Genomic DNA, 13,518 nt, shown 5'->3' with positions numbered 1-13,518 from the left:
TCACTCGGCGTATGGAAAGCCATATGAGCTGTCACGATTGATCTGATCTCGGCGCAAAGCATACAAATCAGCTTGATGGCGCGTTAAGACCGACTTTTTGTTTCCCCTCTGCATCATGCACAGGATTCTCATTGATTGCCATCTGGTCAGATGCAGGATTGTAACTCGCTGTGTAGAGATTTTCCCGAGGAGATTTCGATACCCCGTATGGTTTGTTGAATCAGGAAATAAAGATTACCAGACGAAACGTAGAAGGTAACCCGTCAATTATAATTTATCGCAACGGAAATACACATTACATTCGCGCAGGCAGAAAAAAATACCAATTGGGTGCCATCAGAGCGACTGAAAAAGAAATAAGATTAGGTAGAAAATCCGTGCGTTCGACGCACATAGACCTTATCTATCAGTCTGCCAAAACCAGTATGGCGGGATCAACGTGATTGAATTCCATGATGCTGGCATAATTTATATTCAGCGGGTTATAAGTATCGCAGTGTACCGTCACCCTTTCATCTCCGTTCTCTCCTCCATCATTGATGTCTGCAAATACTACGATCCCTGACCCTCAGGCTATAGCCCAGGCTATGGATGCCTTTAAAGCAGTTCTGGTAGCGGCAAGCCAAGTTCAAACAGGGAACTACATTGAAGGTTAGTGACTCCACTTGTATATTCTGTTTAGAATTATCTCATGGTACCTTAGTATCTGCTCTTGCCTGGCTAATTTACGACATGATCTTGTCCTTTGGAAGGGAGGTATGTACTTTTTGTTTAAAGATCACGGGTTATTGTGGGCCTCACCAGAAAGCGGCCACAGTATCAATTGATATGGAAGTGAGTGGTGATTACTATTTATTCGGCCTTTCCTGATTCTCCTCTTGAGGTCAAAATGGTCAATAGTAAAGGTGATGTATCTCTTTGCAAGATACTATGGTCCTTCTTATCTTCTGTAAGCTGTATGGATCATTTTACACCCTGATTAATTTCTGACCTTTCGATAGGGCCACAACTGCTGGTGAACTTTTAGGACAATTATTTCATGTATTGAGTGCTCACATATAGTTCAGTATCAGTGACACCATCATCAAAACTATCAGTAAAAGTAGGCCATATTATTGAATCATCATATTAGCTTTCTCAATTGTTGATATTATCAGTTGTGAGGATTTAATACCCATGTCATCCCTGTGCTAAGTGAATACTGCATCCAACAGCTGTCAACATTATTTTTGGTACTTTGCCATGTGAGTATTCCAAACTTAACTCAAAATTTGATATGCTCAACATAAGTAAAAGGGGTGGAGAGGTCATTTTCACAACATTGGTCAATTCAATCCTCATATTGCGGGTTTGTGCTCTATATGCATATGCAAGGAAAGGTATGTGGTTGAAGATTAAGTTCTCTGAAGTAGACTAAAGGGATTTCTTCCATGTGCTGTTATAGTAACAATAATTCTCATTTGCTGTCTTCTCGGTAAGGGTCACCTGTAAATTTGAGCTAAATAATAACCTTTTTGTCAACCATACCAGTGGAGTTTGGGGTATGTCAAAATTCTCTCTGTTATATGTACAAGTTTCTTATTTTTTAAACACTAGGCTGAGCTCTGGGTCAGTCAAGAAATTGCAAGTGAGATATGGAATGTTGCATCAATTGCACCTCCTGGTATTCCAATTCCTGGATGTCTTGCAGCTCCAACTCGCCGGGCACTTCAATATGCATCCTGGTATGCTGGAATTTATATTATATATCCATTTCTAAAGCAATATTTAACTATTTTCCAGGATCCCATGTTTGGCACTTGCAGGTTTGAACAGTTCATCACTTTATTCATTAACAATTTTGATTAACGTTATATCTAGCTATTTTCTTCTTGATGACAATTTACAAAGCATACAGAAGTGCTGGAGATTTGATCACAAATGACAAAAGTCTACATGGCATGTCAATCTTCAGTGTGAAATCCCTTTCACCTTTAGTTTTTGGAATTGTCCGAGATGGCACAATTTACTACTTCATGTATGTCAAGAATCCTCCATTGCTAGAGTCCTACTAATTGTATGAATGAAAATAACCAGCATCACTGGTAAGTATTTTTTGTTGCTTAAAAATCTCTCACTCACCACCTTTATGTACAGTAATCCTTCTGATCTCCACCCTGACTACTCAACTTATTCCTGGCCCTTATGCTTCAATATCCCTACCGTAGGTTTTAAAACTATAACTAAGTGAATATCCATTAACCACTTTCTGCTCAGGTGGTTGATTAGCATTTATTCATTTGCGGTCAGTGTCAAGTACTACTATTTCACAAATATCCTCAAAATAATTTTAGGGCACTCGGCTTATTCTAAACCTTCGTGAAGCTGCTCTAGCCAAGTCATCCATTGCTACATGGCAGGAAACAGTTGAGCTGGAGACATTCAGAGTTCGCTCTCGTACTCGTCCCACCAGCCAGCTTGAGGAAGATGAAGATTATTGAATCTAAAATGCTATCTTTCAAAAAGATAAATAGGTCAATGTTTTCTTTGATTTCATCTATGTAGCTTGTAATTTCTTCACTTGTTTTTCCAAATATCATATATATCTATATACCAGCCTGGTATTCCAACTCAAGAAATAATAATCAACTGAATATGTCTTAGCAAGTAGGGTCAGGCTGTGGAGTTGTTCAGTGTCAGTAAATATATGCTGGCTGGTTTTGTTTCTCATATTTTTGAATATCATTACATCTCAGCTCAAGAGGAGAATCAAAATCTTGATTCATACTCTAAAAGTACTCTTACTCACCTATTTAGAGTCAACTTTGGAGCTTCAGCACTACCTTTGATACTAGTTGTAAGTGAAGACGATACGTGAACTAGGGAGTGAGTATAAGAGAATGAGTGAGTTCCTCAGTCAGACACCATGTGTCAGGAGGGTGAACTGCCTATGCATATGCTGGGCCTCGAGCCCTGACGCTGAGGATAGCATACACCTAAAACAACCCAACACCCACATAGGGCGTACTCCGAGGGGTACCAACCCCCAGTACTCTGACCTACTATGAGATTGTACTCCAGACTAATGCTGGCAAACCATCCTACGGGCCTATTGGCAATAGAGGATGACAAGAGCTGGCAACCAAGGAGAATGAATAATGATGATGTCCGATATTGTGAATATCCGTGAACTGTGCGGTGGACCATACGACAAACTGTGCTTGTATATTGAGAGTAAACCTTCGGCAATGGGAGCATCCTGTGACGAGGACAGTATCCTCACGAGCCGGTACTCCAATGACAATAAGAGCATACGATAGATGGTACCCAAGGTACACCAATGCAGTGTACCACATACCTAATCCATACGTACCCCATCCTGTACTCTAACACTAGAGAAGGGACTCTAGGAGGAGTCCGGACCACAACTGGATGGTAAGTCCCCTAATAAAGGCGACCTGGATGACGTAGAGTGAGAGAGTGAATGGGGCAGAGGCGAGAGGCAAAGATAGGAAAGGATAAAGGAGGACAAAGGAGATCAAATTCTAGGGAACTATCTACTACTAAGTACTCCTTATATACCTATCTAATAGAAAGGGTTGTACTCCTATACCGATGACCCCTTCTCTAAGATTAGGAGTACTCTCCTATGAATCAACCCATTTCACATGATATTTCCCTTGATCGTACACCGAGTCCAACTGCAGTTGACTCTATAGGTGGAAAAGTCAGCAGTAGGTACTACCCCTGGTTCAGTTCATGACACCATGATAGTGAAAGAGTCTAGAATACCTAGCAAGTGAGTACAAGATAATGAATGAGCTAAGTATATGGTCATGTCACAAACTTGCTGTACTCCGAGAACTCCTCCATAGCACTTCATGTGCTATCACGACTCCTCCCACCCTTGCACTTGATTGTTTTGATCTCTGCAATTGTCCTCCCTTTGATTCCTTCGGCTCACCATCGACCACTCTGTCCAACTCGCGATCGCCATAGACCATTGTAGATAGGGAGGCCCCTGCCCCCTCAACCCCTTACCCCTTAAGTAGTGTAGTATATAAGTACTCCAAGTGTACAGTAGAACTTCACTCTTGTCTGGTCAATCCTACCTAGGAGTCATTCTTTCCCCTTCAATTGTCAGCTCGCCTTACCCAAGGATTGACTCCTGACAATAGACAAGAGTACCCCAGGGGCAACCTGACATTTTCTACTCTTACCAACCTTTAGTTTGGAAACCTCTCACCTTGATCACTGTGCACATGTCTGCCACCTTAGATCAGGATACCCACATGAACCCCAACATCTCTCAACATGCTGGACCGGCTCTCCCCAATCCAGATGTTCTCGCTCAAGGAACCAAAGAATGGTTCCAGGGTCTTAACACACAGCAGCAGGATAGGGAACTCAATGTCAACATTTGGCGACAACTTAGCCAGTTGAATACTCAGAATGAAGTCATTACCAGGTTACTCGAGAAGAGTCATAGCCAGAGTAATGAAAAATCCTCTGCTATGAAGCCCAAAACCTTCAACAGAACTCCCGAAGGCATTGATCCCTTCTTTGCCCAACTCTATATTTATTTTCAAAGAAAACCTGAGAAATACGCTGTGGACCATGCAAAGGTCCTCGAAACCCTTGCCCATATGACCGACGGAGTACTACCTCCTAAATGGGCGACTAATAAAATCCGGGAAATTGAGAATGGACAGTGGCCAGCATCATTCAATGACCTAAAGGCAGAAATCCATCGAGATTTCGCTGGTGGTGACCAGAAGGATATAGCACAGAGGAAACTCCACAGCCTGATCCAGAAACCTAGCGAGTTGGCTAGTCAATTCTTCCTCAAGTTCGAGGAGTACCGAGCCAAATCCAGGCTTGAAGAGGAGGGACTCCTGATGCTTTTAAAGATGAATCTCAAGCTGTTCCTCATTAATCATATCTATGCCATGGATCCTATGCCACAGACCTATGACAAATGGAAGGAAGCAGCAATTTGGTTCGACCTTCAGGAGCACAGTGCACAGACTCTGAGAATGGAGCATAATGTGTGTACTCTGGCAGCCAAACCTGCAGTGGCAGTACCCTGGAGTACTAACAACCCTTTCTGGAATCAGGTATCTATGGTACCCACTGTGTCAACCACGACCTCGGGACCTGCAGAAGCTAAGACAGGCACTGGTGTAACCTTCAGAGGTCAAGGATGACCTATTGAAATCGATTGGGCCCGTGCTCGTTCTAATGCTTGGAATGGAAACCGTCAGTGTTACAACTGTCAAGAAGTTGGCCATGTTGCGCGGGACTACCTTCATCCTAGGGTTAATTGCATGTCTCAACTTCTTAACGATATCCAATCATTTAGTACTGCAGAGAAAGCAGAGTTCAGGAAAATTGGAGAGGAAGCAGGTTTTTAAAACCCCTTAGGAAGAAAGATACGCCACCTAAGGGACCCTTTGTCTGTAAATCCAATAACAATCGGTTCAGTGTTTTAACGAACGAGAGTGACTTGGTGAAAGACAAAGACGTATCAGAAAAACCCATGCCCAACTTATCGCTAAAAGAAAAAAGGGCTGCAGTACCTTCGTGAGTACCTGCTTGAGTACCCCCTAATATTAGTAATCCTGAACTCCCTTACCCTGCATTAAAAAAGGATGCCTATTGGATCTATTGGAACTTATGTCACAACGAGGAAAAGGGATGACATCTCCTGAAGAAATGGTCGCATGAAAGCAGGACGTCCAAAGTCGACAATGACTTAGTACACAATATTCTCCAGATGACAGTACAACCTATACCTCAAACTGGAAAAGTGCAAATTCCATAAAGCTGAAGTGGAGTACCTGGGTTTAATCGTTGGGAATGGCTGTCTACATATGGATCCTGTGAAGGTTGATGGAATAAGAAAGTGGGAAACACCCGAATGTGTTAAGGATATTCAAAGCTTTCTAGGATTCACGAATTTCTACCAAAAGTTCATTTGTGGGTACTCCAACCTCTCCTGACTCTTGAATGACTTGACAAAAAAGCAGCATATATGGAAGTGGGAAGGCCCTGAGCAGAAAGCATTTGACTCGCTAAAGAATGCAGTATGCTCGGATTGAGTACTCCATTTACCTACTGATCATGCACCATTTAGGGTTGAGGCGGTGTTGCGCCTGTTTTGTGCAATACTATAAAAGACTTCAATTTTTGCTTTTAAGAAAGAAGAACAGATAATAATTAGTGGAAATAAGAGGACTAGAGATAGCCCGATAATGGGCGAAGTATACCACTCAAGAGTCAACCTAATATCAGAGCTACGGGAGTAGCACCAACACCAAATCAACCCAAAAACTAGTAAACCTCCATGTAAAGTCTATCAATAACTCTACACACCAGGAAAGATTGCAAGGGTGGACTGCTTGGCAAAGGTTACGCACAAGATCACAGTCTCAATATTATATGAAGTTCTTATGAAATCAATGTGTAACTGCAAGTGTAAAACACCACAGCTACGGGGACTCTAGGGTTTGTAGGGGCTCTGTTTATTGTCCAGTGGACTAAGTGGGACTATGAATTTCGTCTACCGTAAGACTAATTCGAACGATTGGAGACTATTGCCCTCGACGGACACGAAAACTAAGTCCTCGGCGGACACAAACGCTAAGACCCTCGACGGATCACGAAACAGTAATCAAGACCTCAGCGGCCTACGGACGGATAGTTCTCTAGTTTGACCTCGACGGTCTCGTATAGTTCAAATCAAATCTTATCGTTTCACTGCACAAAGACAGGGCAAATCTCTCTATTGGTGTCAAGAGCAGTTACTCACGGGCAACCCACTCAGGACTTTCCTACGCACGGGTAGTACTTCTTTATCTACGGATACATGAGCTGCTTTTATACTACTTCTACGCTAGCTTTGTAATCCTATCTCTACTTGTTCTATCTCTAAAAATAATGCACCGTAGCTACGAATCCATCCGGAGTCTTATCGCTAGGGACTGCTACATGTGCAGAATTTTGTCTACGGAGCTTTTCCGTATTCGAATCATATGTTTTGGACCAATCTGGACCGTTCTTCATTCTTGTTTCAGCATGTAGAATGGACCTACATAGGCGTACCATATGGTATTTCCTGCCTACGGACCTTATCCTGCATTTCGACATTATCAAATCATATGGACTTTGTGTGTCCAAGTAGTTCCAGCATATGGATCCAGAGTTCCGAATTGCCCTAGCACATGAACAGCGTGGACTCTGAGATCCGTTGTTCATTCCTGCCTGGTTCCTAGGTACTCTATCTGTGATCTGGGATCTGTATCATGTCTTTTTGTCTTTTCCTCAGATCGGGACTCGATCTACGGTCATATCAAATTTCTCCTAGTCTGCGTGGTCCTATGTCCGATTTCTTGTCAACTAAATCCTCCATAGAAGTAGGTACTCCTAGTATGAAGGTCTTTTGACTTTGTTAAGTTCTGCTACGAACGGTTCTGTGAAGACTACAAGTCTTCTAATAGTACAATCCCTTGATATGCCAGTGCATAGTAGAATGTAGAGAGTAGAACTCGGTGAATCACTGCTTAAGTCCTCTGCTCATAGTGTTCTACAGGTTTCGAATGGTCATACAGTTTTCTGACACGATCTACCGCTCTCTCTAACTGGTCTAGCTGCACCTACGGCACATTCTACTAGTGGCACTAGCTTTAACTAGCAATTCGGGCTCACTCTAGTTCTTAATACGATAAATATCGCTCCGTAGCACTGTTTTAAAGTGCAAAAAGAACCTTGTAGCATAGTCAACTAAGTCGCATTACCGATCTGCTAGTCAAAACCCTAGACCTCTGTTTGAAGGAAATTGAATAGAGAGAGATCTTCGAGAAGAGTAATCCGAAACCTGTAGGACTTTGAGAAGACAGCTAATTCCAAACCTTCTATGTTCATTGGCCTCTCTGCCTTCGGTAACATGTTTTGGGTAATCAAGGGATATTATACTATTTTGTTTTACTTCTATTAGACATCGAGGAAAACAGATTACAGACAGATTGTTAAGACATTGACAGATATTAGAGCGAAGTTAGATCTGGGATTGAAAACTTCTGAATAAGATTAGATTACTCAGAGATAGGATAAGAGAAGTCAGATAAGAGGAGATTAGAAATTGTCTGAGGGAAAGTGTTTTCGGACATCGAGCAGATTAGGAGAACAAGAGATATGAGATTCATTCGATCATAGCAGCGGAAAGATGTGGAATGGAAAGGAGCGATCAAATATGCAGACCATGTGTCCAACTTCAGACCGGAAGAAAGAGGGGCTTGGACCTACAAGGACTGCACATGGTAGAAACCGAGAAGACCGAGAAGAGAAAGGGAAGAAGAAGATTATACTAAAAAGCAACAAAGAAATGGCTGAAGAAGGAAATTTGACGTCTATTCCAATTCTTTTCTCATCTAAATCAGAGATTCAGTAGAAAATCCATTTATTATTCACTTTTCATATTTTCTAGTTCTCGAGCGGTATATAAGGAGCCCTGTAAAAGCTAGGATTCTTTAGTTTAGTACTGCCCAGTTGGTGCAATCAAGCAGTTAGTACTGCCCAAATTGTATCATTAAGCAGGAACTCTCAAAGTGATTGGATTTTGCCCTGACTTCGTCAGTGTGTGTTGGTTTTGGTCAGAACACAGATTTGGATTTGGAATTGGTTAAGTCCACTTGGGGACTTTTGACAGATTTGGAATTTGGAATAGTTCACTTGGGAACTCTAGGCACTTGGGCCACAACAGATTGTTCGCATTTCATAAGCCAAAGTAGGCTTCAGACTGTTAGATTCATATAAATATAAATAAAAACAGATCAGTAGTAGAGAATTCTACTATCTTGAACCAGACTTCACAATCAGAGTTAGTTTTGTCTACATCTCGAGAAATCAAAGAAGGCGTAACCTTCGACAAGCCGAACTTCCGAACCCCCACCTTTAGAGAATACTGAGAGCAATAGATTTGTTGATCTATTTGCTTGGTGTGCTTTTCTTGCATTAGCGGATAGCTCGAACTTTGCAATGGGAGCAATCTTATCCCAGAAGCAAGAGGATGGGTGGGTGCCGATCGCATTCTTATTGAAAGAATTGAACAAAACCAAGAGAAACTACGATATCCACGATAAGGAAATGTTGGCTATCATGCACGCACTCTCGGAATGGAGGCATTATCTCATGCTTCATGATGTTGAAAACACTCAACCGACGACAGGCACGGTGGTTGGTGACACTAGCACATTACGACTTGTTCTGGTTCATAAACCCGGAAAGTTGCAGACTAAACTGGACTTACTTTTGAGACAAAAGGGCCATGAGAGGGGGGAGAATGATAACAGAGACATCATCCTCTTAAAACCCGAATTCCTTCACACCATTCATGCTGTGAGTACCAAAGGTACTCCTGGGGATCACTTTCTGGAAGAAATCAAAAGACACAAGGCATGAGAAGTCAAGGTCTTGGAAATGGGAGAAAACAAGGGCAACGTCGAGAACCACGGAGACTACTTGACCAAGGACAACCTGCTTTATATACCCCCTGAAAAGAGCTTGCGGCACGAGATTATTCAGTTTCATCACGACACCTACTTTGCAGGACACCCAGGACCTGCAAAAACCACCGAACTTATACTACAATATTATTGGTGGCCCACAATCTATCAGGATGTCAAAGCATACACTAGGGAATGCCCTACCTGCCAGAGAACGAAGACCTTCCCTGGTAAACTGCGAGGACTTTTAAGTCCTAACGTCATACCTAGTCAACTGTGGCAGTATATATCCTGCAACTTGATCACCAAGCTCCCGGAAGCTCATGGATACACCACTATACTGGTAGTGGTTGATTGACTTAGTAAAAGAGTATGTGCTGTACCCATCTACGACAAAGTTGATAGCGAAGGAATTGCGAAGCTCTTCCTTGATCAGGTTTGGAGAGATTTCAGTCTCCCAGAATGGGTGATCAGCGATTGGGGTACAGTATCTATCTCCAAGTTCTTGAAGGTGCTGTACAATATCATGGGTATCAAGATGAACATATCAACAGCCTACCACCTGCAAACAGATAGCCAAACAGAGCATGTCAATATGGAAATCAAGCAGTACCTGCGAGTCTTTTGTAATTGGAGACAAGACGATTGGGACAAATGGATTCCCATGGCGGAATTCTGTTACAACAATTGTGCCCATAGTTCGACCAGGTAATCCCCATTCTATCCAACATGTGGCTTCCACCTTCGAAACGCAACCAAACCGTTCACAAAGACAAACAATGAAATGGCATAAAAGTTCTTTACCCGGCTTAACTGAGCCCGCAACAACGCACAATCATGCCTCCGTCATAGTGCAGAACTTATGAAGAAGTACTACCACACCAAGCGAAGACCGGCAGAGGACTATAAGCCTGGAGGCTTAGTTTACCTCAAAGGGAAGAACATTAGAATAGAATGACCATCCGTGAAGCTTGGGGATAAACGCTACGGTCCCTTCAAGATTATTGAGAAGGTCAGCAGTTTGTTCTACAAGTTGGACCTCCCCATGACATGGGAGCGAGTGCACAGTGTCTTCCACACAGTACTCCTCACCAGTCATCGACCTTCTGTCGCTGAGCACCAACAAGAAGATGTGTCACCAGAACCAGCGAGTGTTGAGGACAGCGAAGCTTTATGGGACATGGATGAGATATTGGACTCCAAGATGGTGTACAATCGTTGGACAAAAACCTCCGTCTTACACTACCTCGTCAAATGGCTCACTTATCCATTATCAGAATCCACATGGGAACCGGTTGACAACCTTGGCGATGGTTGTAAGAAAATGATCGAAAAGTTCCATCGTTCCAACCCGAGTGCTCCACGATGGATTAATGCAATCCTGCCATTTCGACTGTGAGAAAATTACACCAAAAGTACTCAGAAAAGTCAGCCTTGGGTATATGGTATAACCAGGAAGCCTTCAAGGGCGAAGGCCCTTAAGGGGGGGTAATGTCATGAACTTGCCATACTCTGAGTACTCCTCCATAGTACTTCACGTACCATCATGACTCCTCCCATCCTCATGCTTGATTGTTTCAATCTTTGTGATCATCCTCCCTTTGATCCCTTTGGCTCCTCACTGTTGAGCACTCTGTCCGACTCGTGATCACCGTAGACCATTGTAGATAGGGAGGCCCCTGCCCCCTTGACTCCTTACCCTTTAAGGAGTGTAGTATATAAGTACTCCAAGTGTACAGTAGAACTTCACTCTTGTCTGGTCAATCCTACCTAGGAGTCATTCCTTTTCCCCCTTCAATTGTTAGCTCATCTCACCCAAGGATCGACTCCTGACATTTAGCTTTCACTAAGAGGCACTAAGAAAGGGAGAATATAGGTATACTCAGTCTTTAAGATTCAATCAAGGGTATATTCTTTTCTTATCAAAATGACAAGACAAAACACAAGTTTCAATATTTCAATATCAATGATTCAACAAAGCTTTTATCCAAGACTTCATAAAGTTCAAGTTCAAGTTCAAATTTCAATCAAATCCAAGTGCAATTCCAATTCAATATAAGTCCCAAATTGACTTCAAAATCCAAGTGCAATTCCAATTCAATATAAGTCCCAAATTGACTTCAAAATCCAAGTTCAATTTCAATAACAATCCAATCAAATTCCAATTGCAAAGATCCAATCAATCCAAACCAAACACAGAATGCCAAACTTCAGTAAAAGTGAGGGGCAAAGGTCAAATCCTCAGCAAATCCTAGTAGGTGAACTGCATCTCCACTTGTGGGTAGCTGGAGAAAATCCCTATAACTCTCCCTCCTTATATACACTTTTCGAAATAAAAATAATAAAAGATCAAGATATGTAAGAAAACTGAAAATAATAATAAAATCCCTTTCAGTCGAACAGAAACTCGCCTATTCAGGTATAATACAAGAGATTGTGCCAAAAACCATGAAGAAAAATAATAAACCAACAATCCTTGTCTGTTTCTATGTTACGAGGACTGAGTCTAGACTTCCTAAAGTCTCCAAGCCCTCCACATATCCTTGGAAACATATATTCTGTTTCACTTGTATCCTGTTGCTCCCTTAATCAGGAAAGGTCCAGTCACCGTTTCTGACATTTTCCTGTGTTCCTGTCTCCAGCAACAATTGTCATGTAAACTTGGCAAAGTATGGGTTTCCTTTATTTTGATATGTTATGATCCTATCCTTCCTTGTGACTGCATGTGATTTGGATATTTCTATCCTAAATCCACATGTAGGTCCTTTGTCTGATATATCCATTGTTATAATTCCTTTAAGTCCGAGTTGTCCAACATTACTTCACAAAGTCAAAGTAAAGTGTTCAATAAATTCTGTATGTTCACTCCAAGCATTCCACAAGTAAGACGAGGCCTTCTAATGAAAAGTAGAAGGTTTTTAAGAGGCTGCTTCTTGAAGTTTCTACCGTTTTTGAAACCTCACAAAGTCTCTCATCTGTCAAATTTGTACTCTTTGTGCAGTTTAAAGTCTCACATAGAGGCTTGCGCTTTGACTAGTAGTTCAGGCTCACTCTATTCCTACACTCCCATATTTTATAACTCAAATGTTATTAAAATGTTTAAAATTGCATTATTAAGGCTAAATCCGATTTGCATCGTGATACTGGAGTGCAGGATGGGGTACGCTACAGCTCAGGTGTGTGGTATGCTACATTGGTGTATGTTGGGTACTGTCTGTCATATGCTCTTGCCATCGTTGTTGGAGTACAGACTCTTAGGAGCATGGTCCTTGTCATAGGACGCTCTCGCTACTGGAGTACACTTTTGCTATTGGAGTGTGGTTCATTGCAAGGTTTATTGCATAGTTTGCTACATGGTTCACAGACATTCACGATATAGGACACTATCACTATTCATTCTCCTTGACCACCAGCTCTTGTCATTCTCTATTGCTGATAGGCCTGTAGAATGGTTTGCCAGCACTAGTCTGGAGTATGGTCTCATAGGAGGTCAAAGTACTGGGGGTTGGTACCCCTTGGAGTACACCCTATGTGGGTGTTGGGTTATAGGTGTATGCTACCCTTAGTGTCAGGGCTCAATGCCCAGCATATGCATGGATGGTCACCCTCCCTGACACTTAGTTTTTGTAAATGTCTAGCACAATAGTCTTCAAATCTTTCAAAATAGTCTGCCATAGGTGAAATTCAGAGTCCCACTTAGTCCACCGGACAATAAACAGAGCTTTCTACAAAGCCTTTGAACCCCGTAGCTGTGGTGTTTTACACTTGCAGTTACAACTTCATTTCATAAGACCTTCATATGATATTGAGACTGTGATTCTTGTGTGTAACCTTTGCCAAGCAGTCCACCCTTGCGATCTTCCTGGTATGTAGAGTTATTGATAGACTTTACATGGAGGTGTACTAGTTTTTGGGTTGATTTGGTGTTGGTGCTACTTCTGTAGCTCTTTGAGAAACAATTACCAAGTCATAGCACAATGGCAAATTAAAACTGATTGAGTTATGCTTCCTGCACTTTGGTATCAATTTTGGATGT

General features: G+C 42.1%; 1 protein-coding gene across 1 annotated transcript; it reads left to right on the top strand.

Moving 5' to 3' along the window:
• Positions 1-1,874: 1,874 nt before the first annotated feature.
• On the top strand, positions 1,875-2,480 carry E1B28_009495 (uncharacterized protein; the record flags this gene model as incomplete). The annotated part of the gene is made up of 5 exons (XM_043154391.1): positions 1,875-2,017; positions 2,077-2,084; positions 2,137-2,203; positions 2,257-2,284; positions 2,334-2,480. The coding sequence occupies 5 exons, from the start codon at positions 1,875-1,877 to the stop codon at positions 2,478-2,480; spliced, it is 393 nt and encodes a 130-aa protein (XP_043006846.1).
• Between the last annotated feature and the right edge of the window lie 11,038 nt (positions 2,481-13,518).

Source organism: Marasmius oreades, chromosome 6, assembly GCF_018924745.1.
Source record: "Marasmius oreades isolate 03SP1 chromosome 6, whole genome shotgun sequence".
Taxonomy (NCBI): domain Eukaryota; kingdom Fungi; phylum Basidiomycota; class Agaricomycetes; order Agaricales; family Marasmiaceae; genus Marasmius; species Marasmius oreades.
The sequence above is the reverse complement of the archived record's forward strand: the minus strand, read 5'-3'. Positions and strand labels throughout refer to the sequence as shown.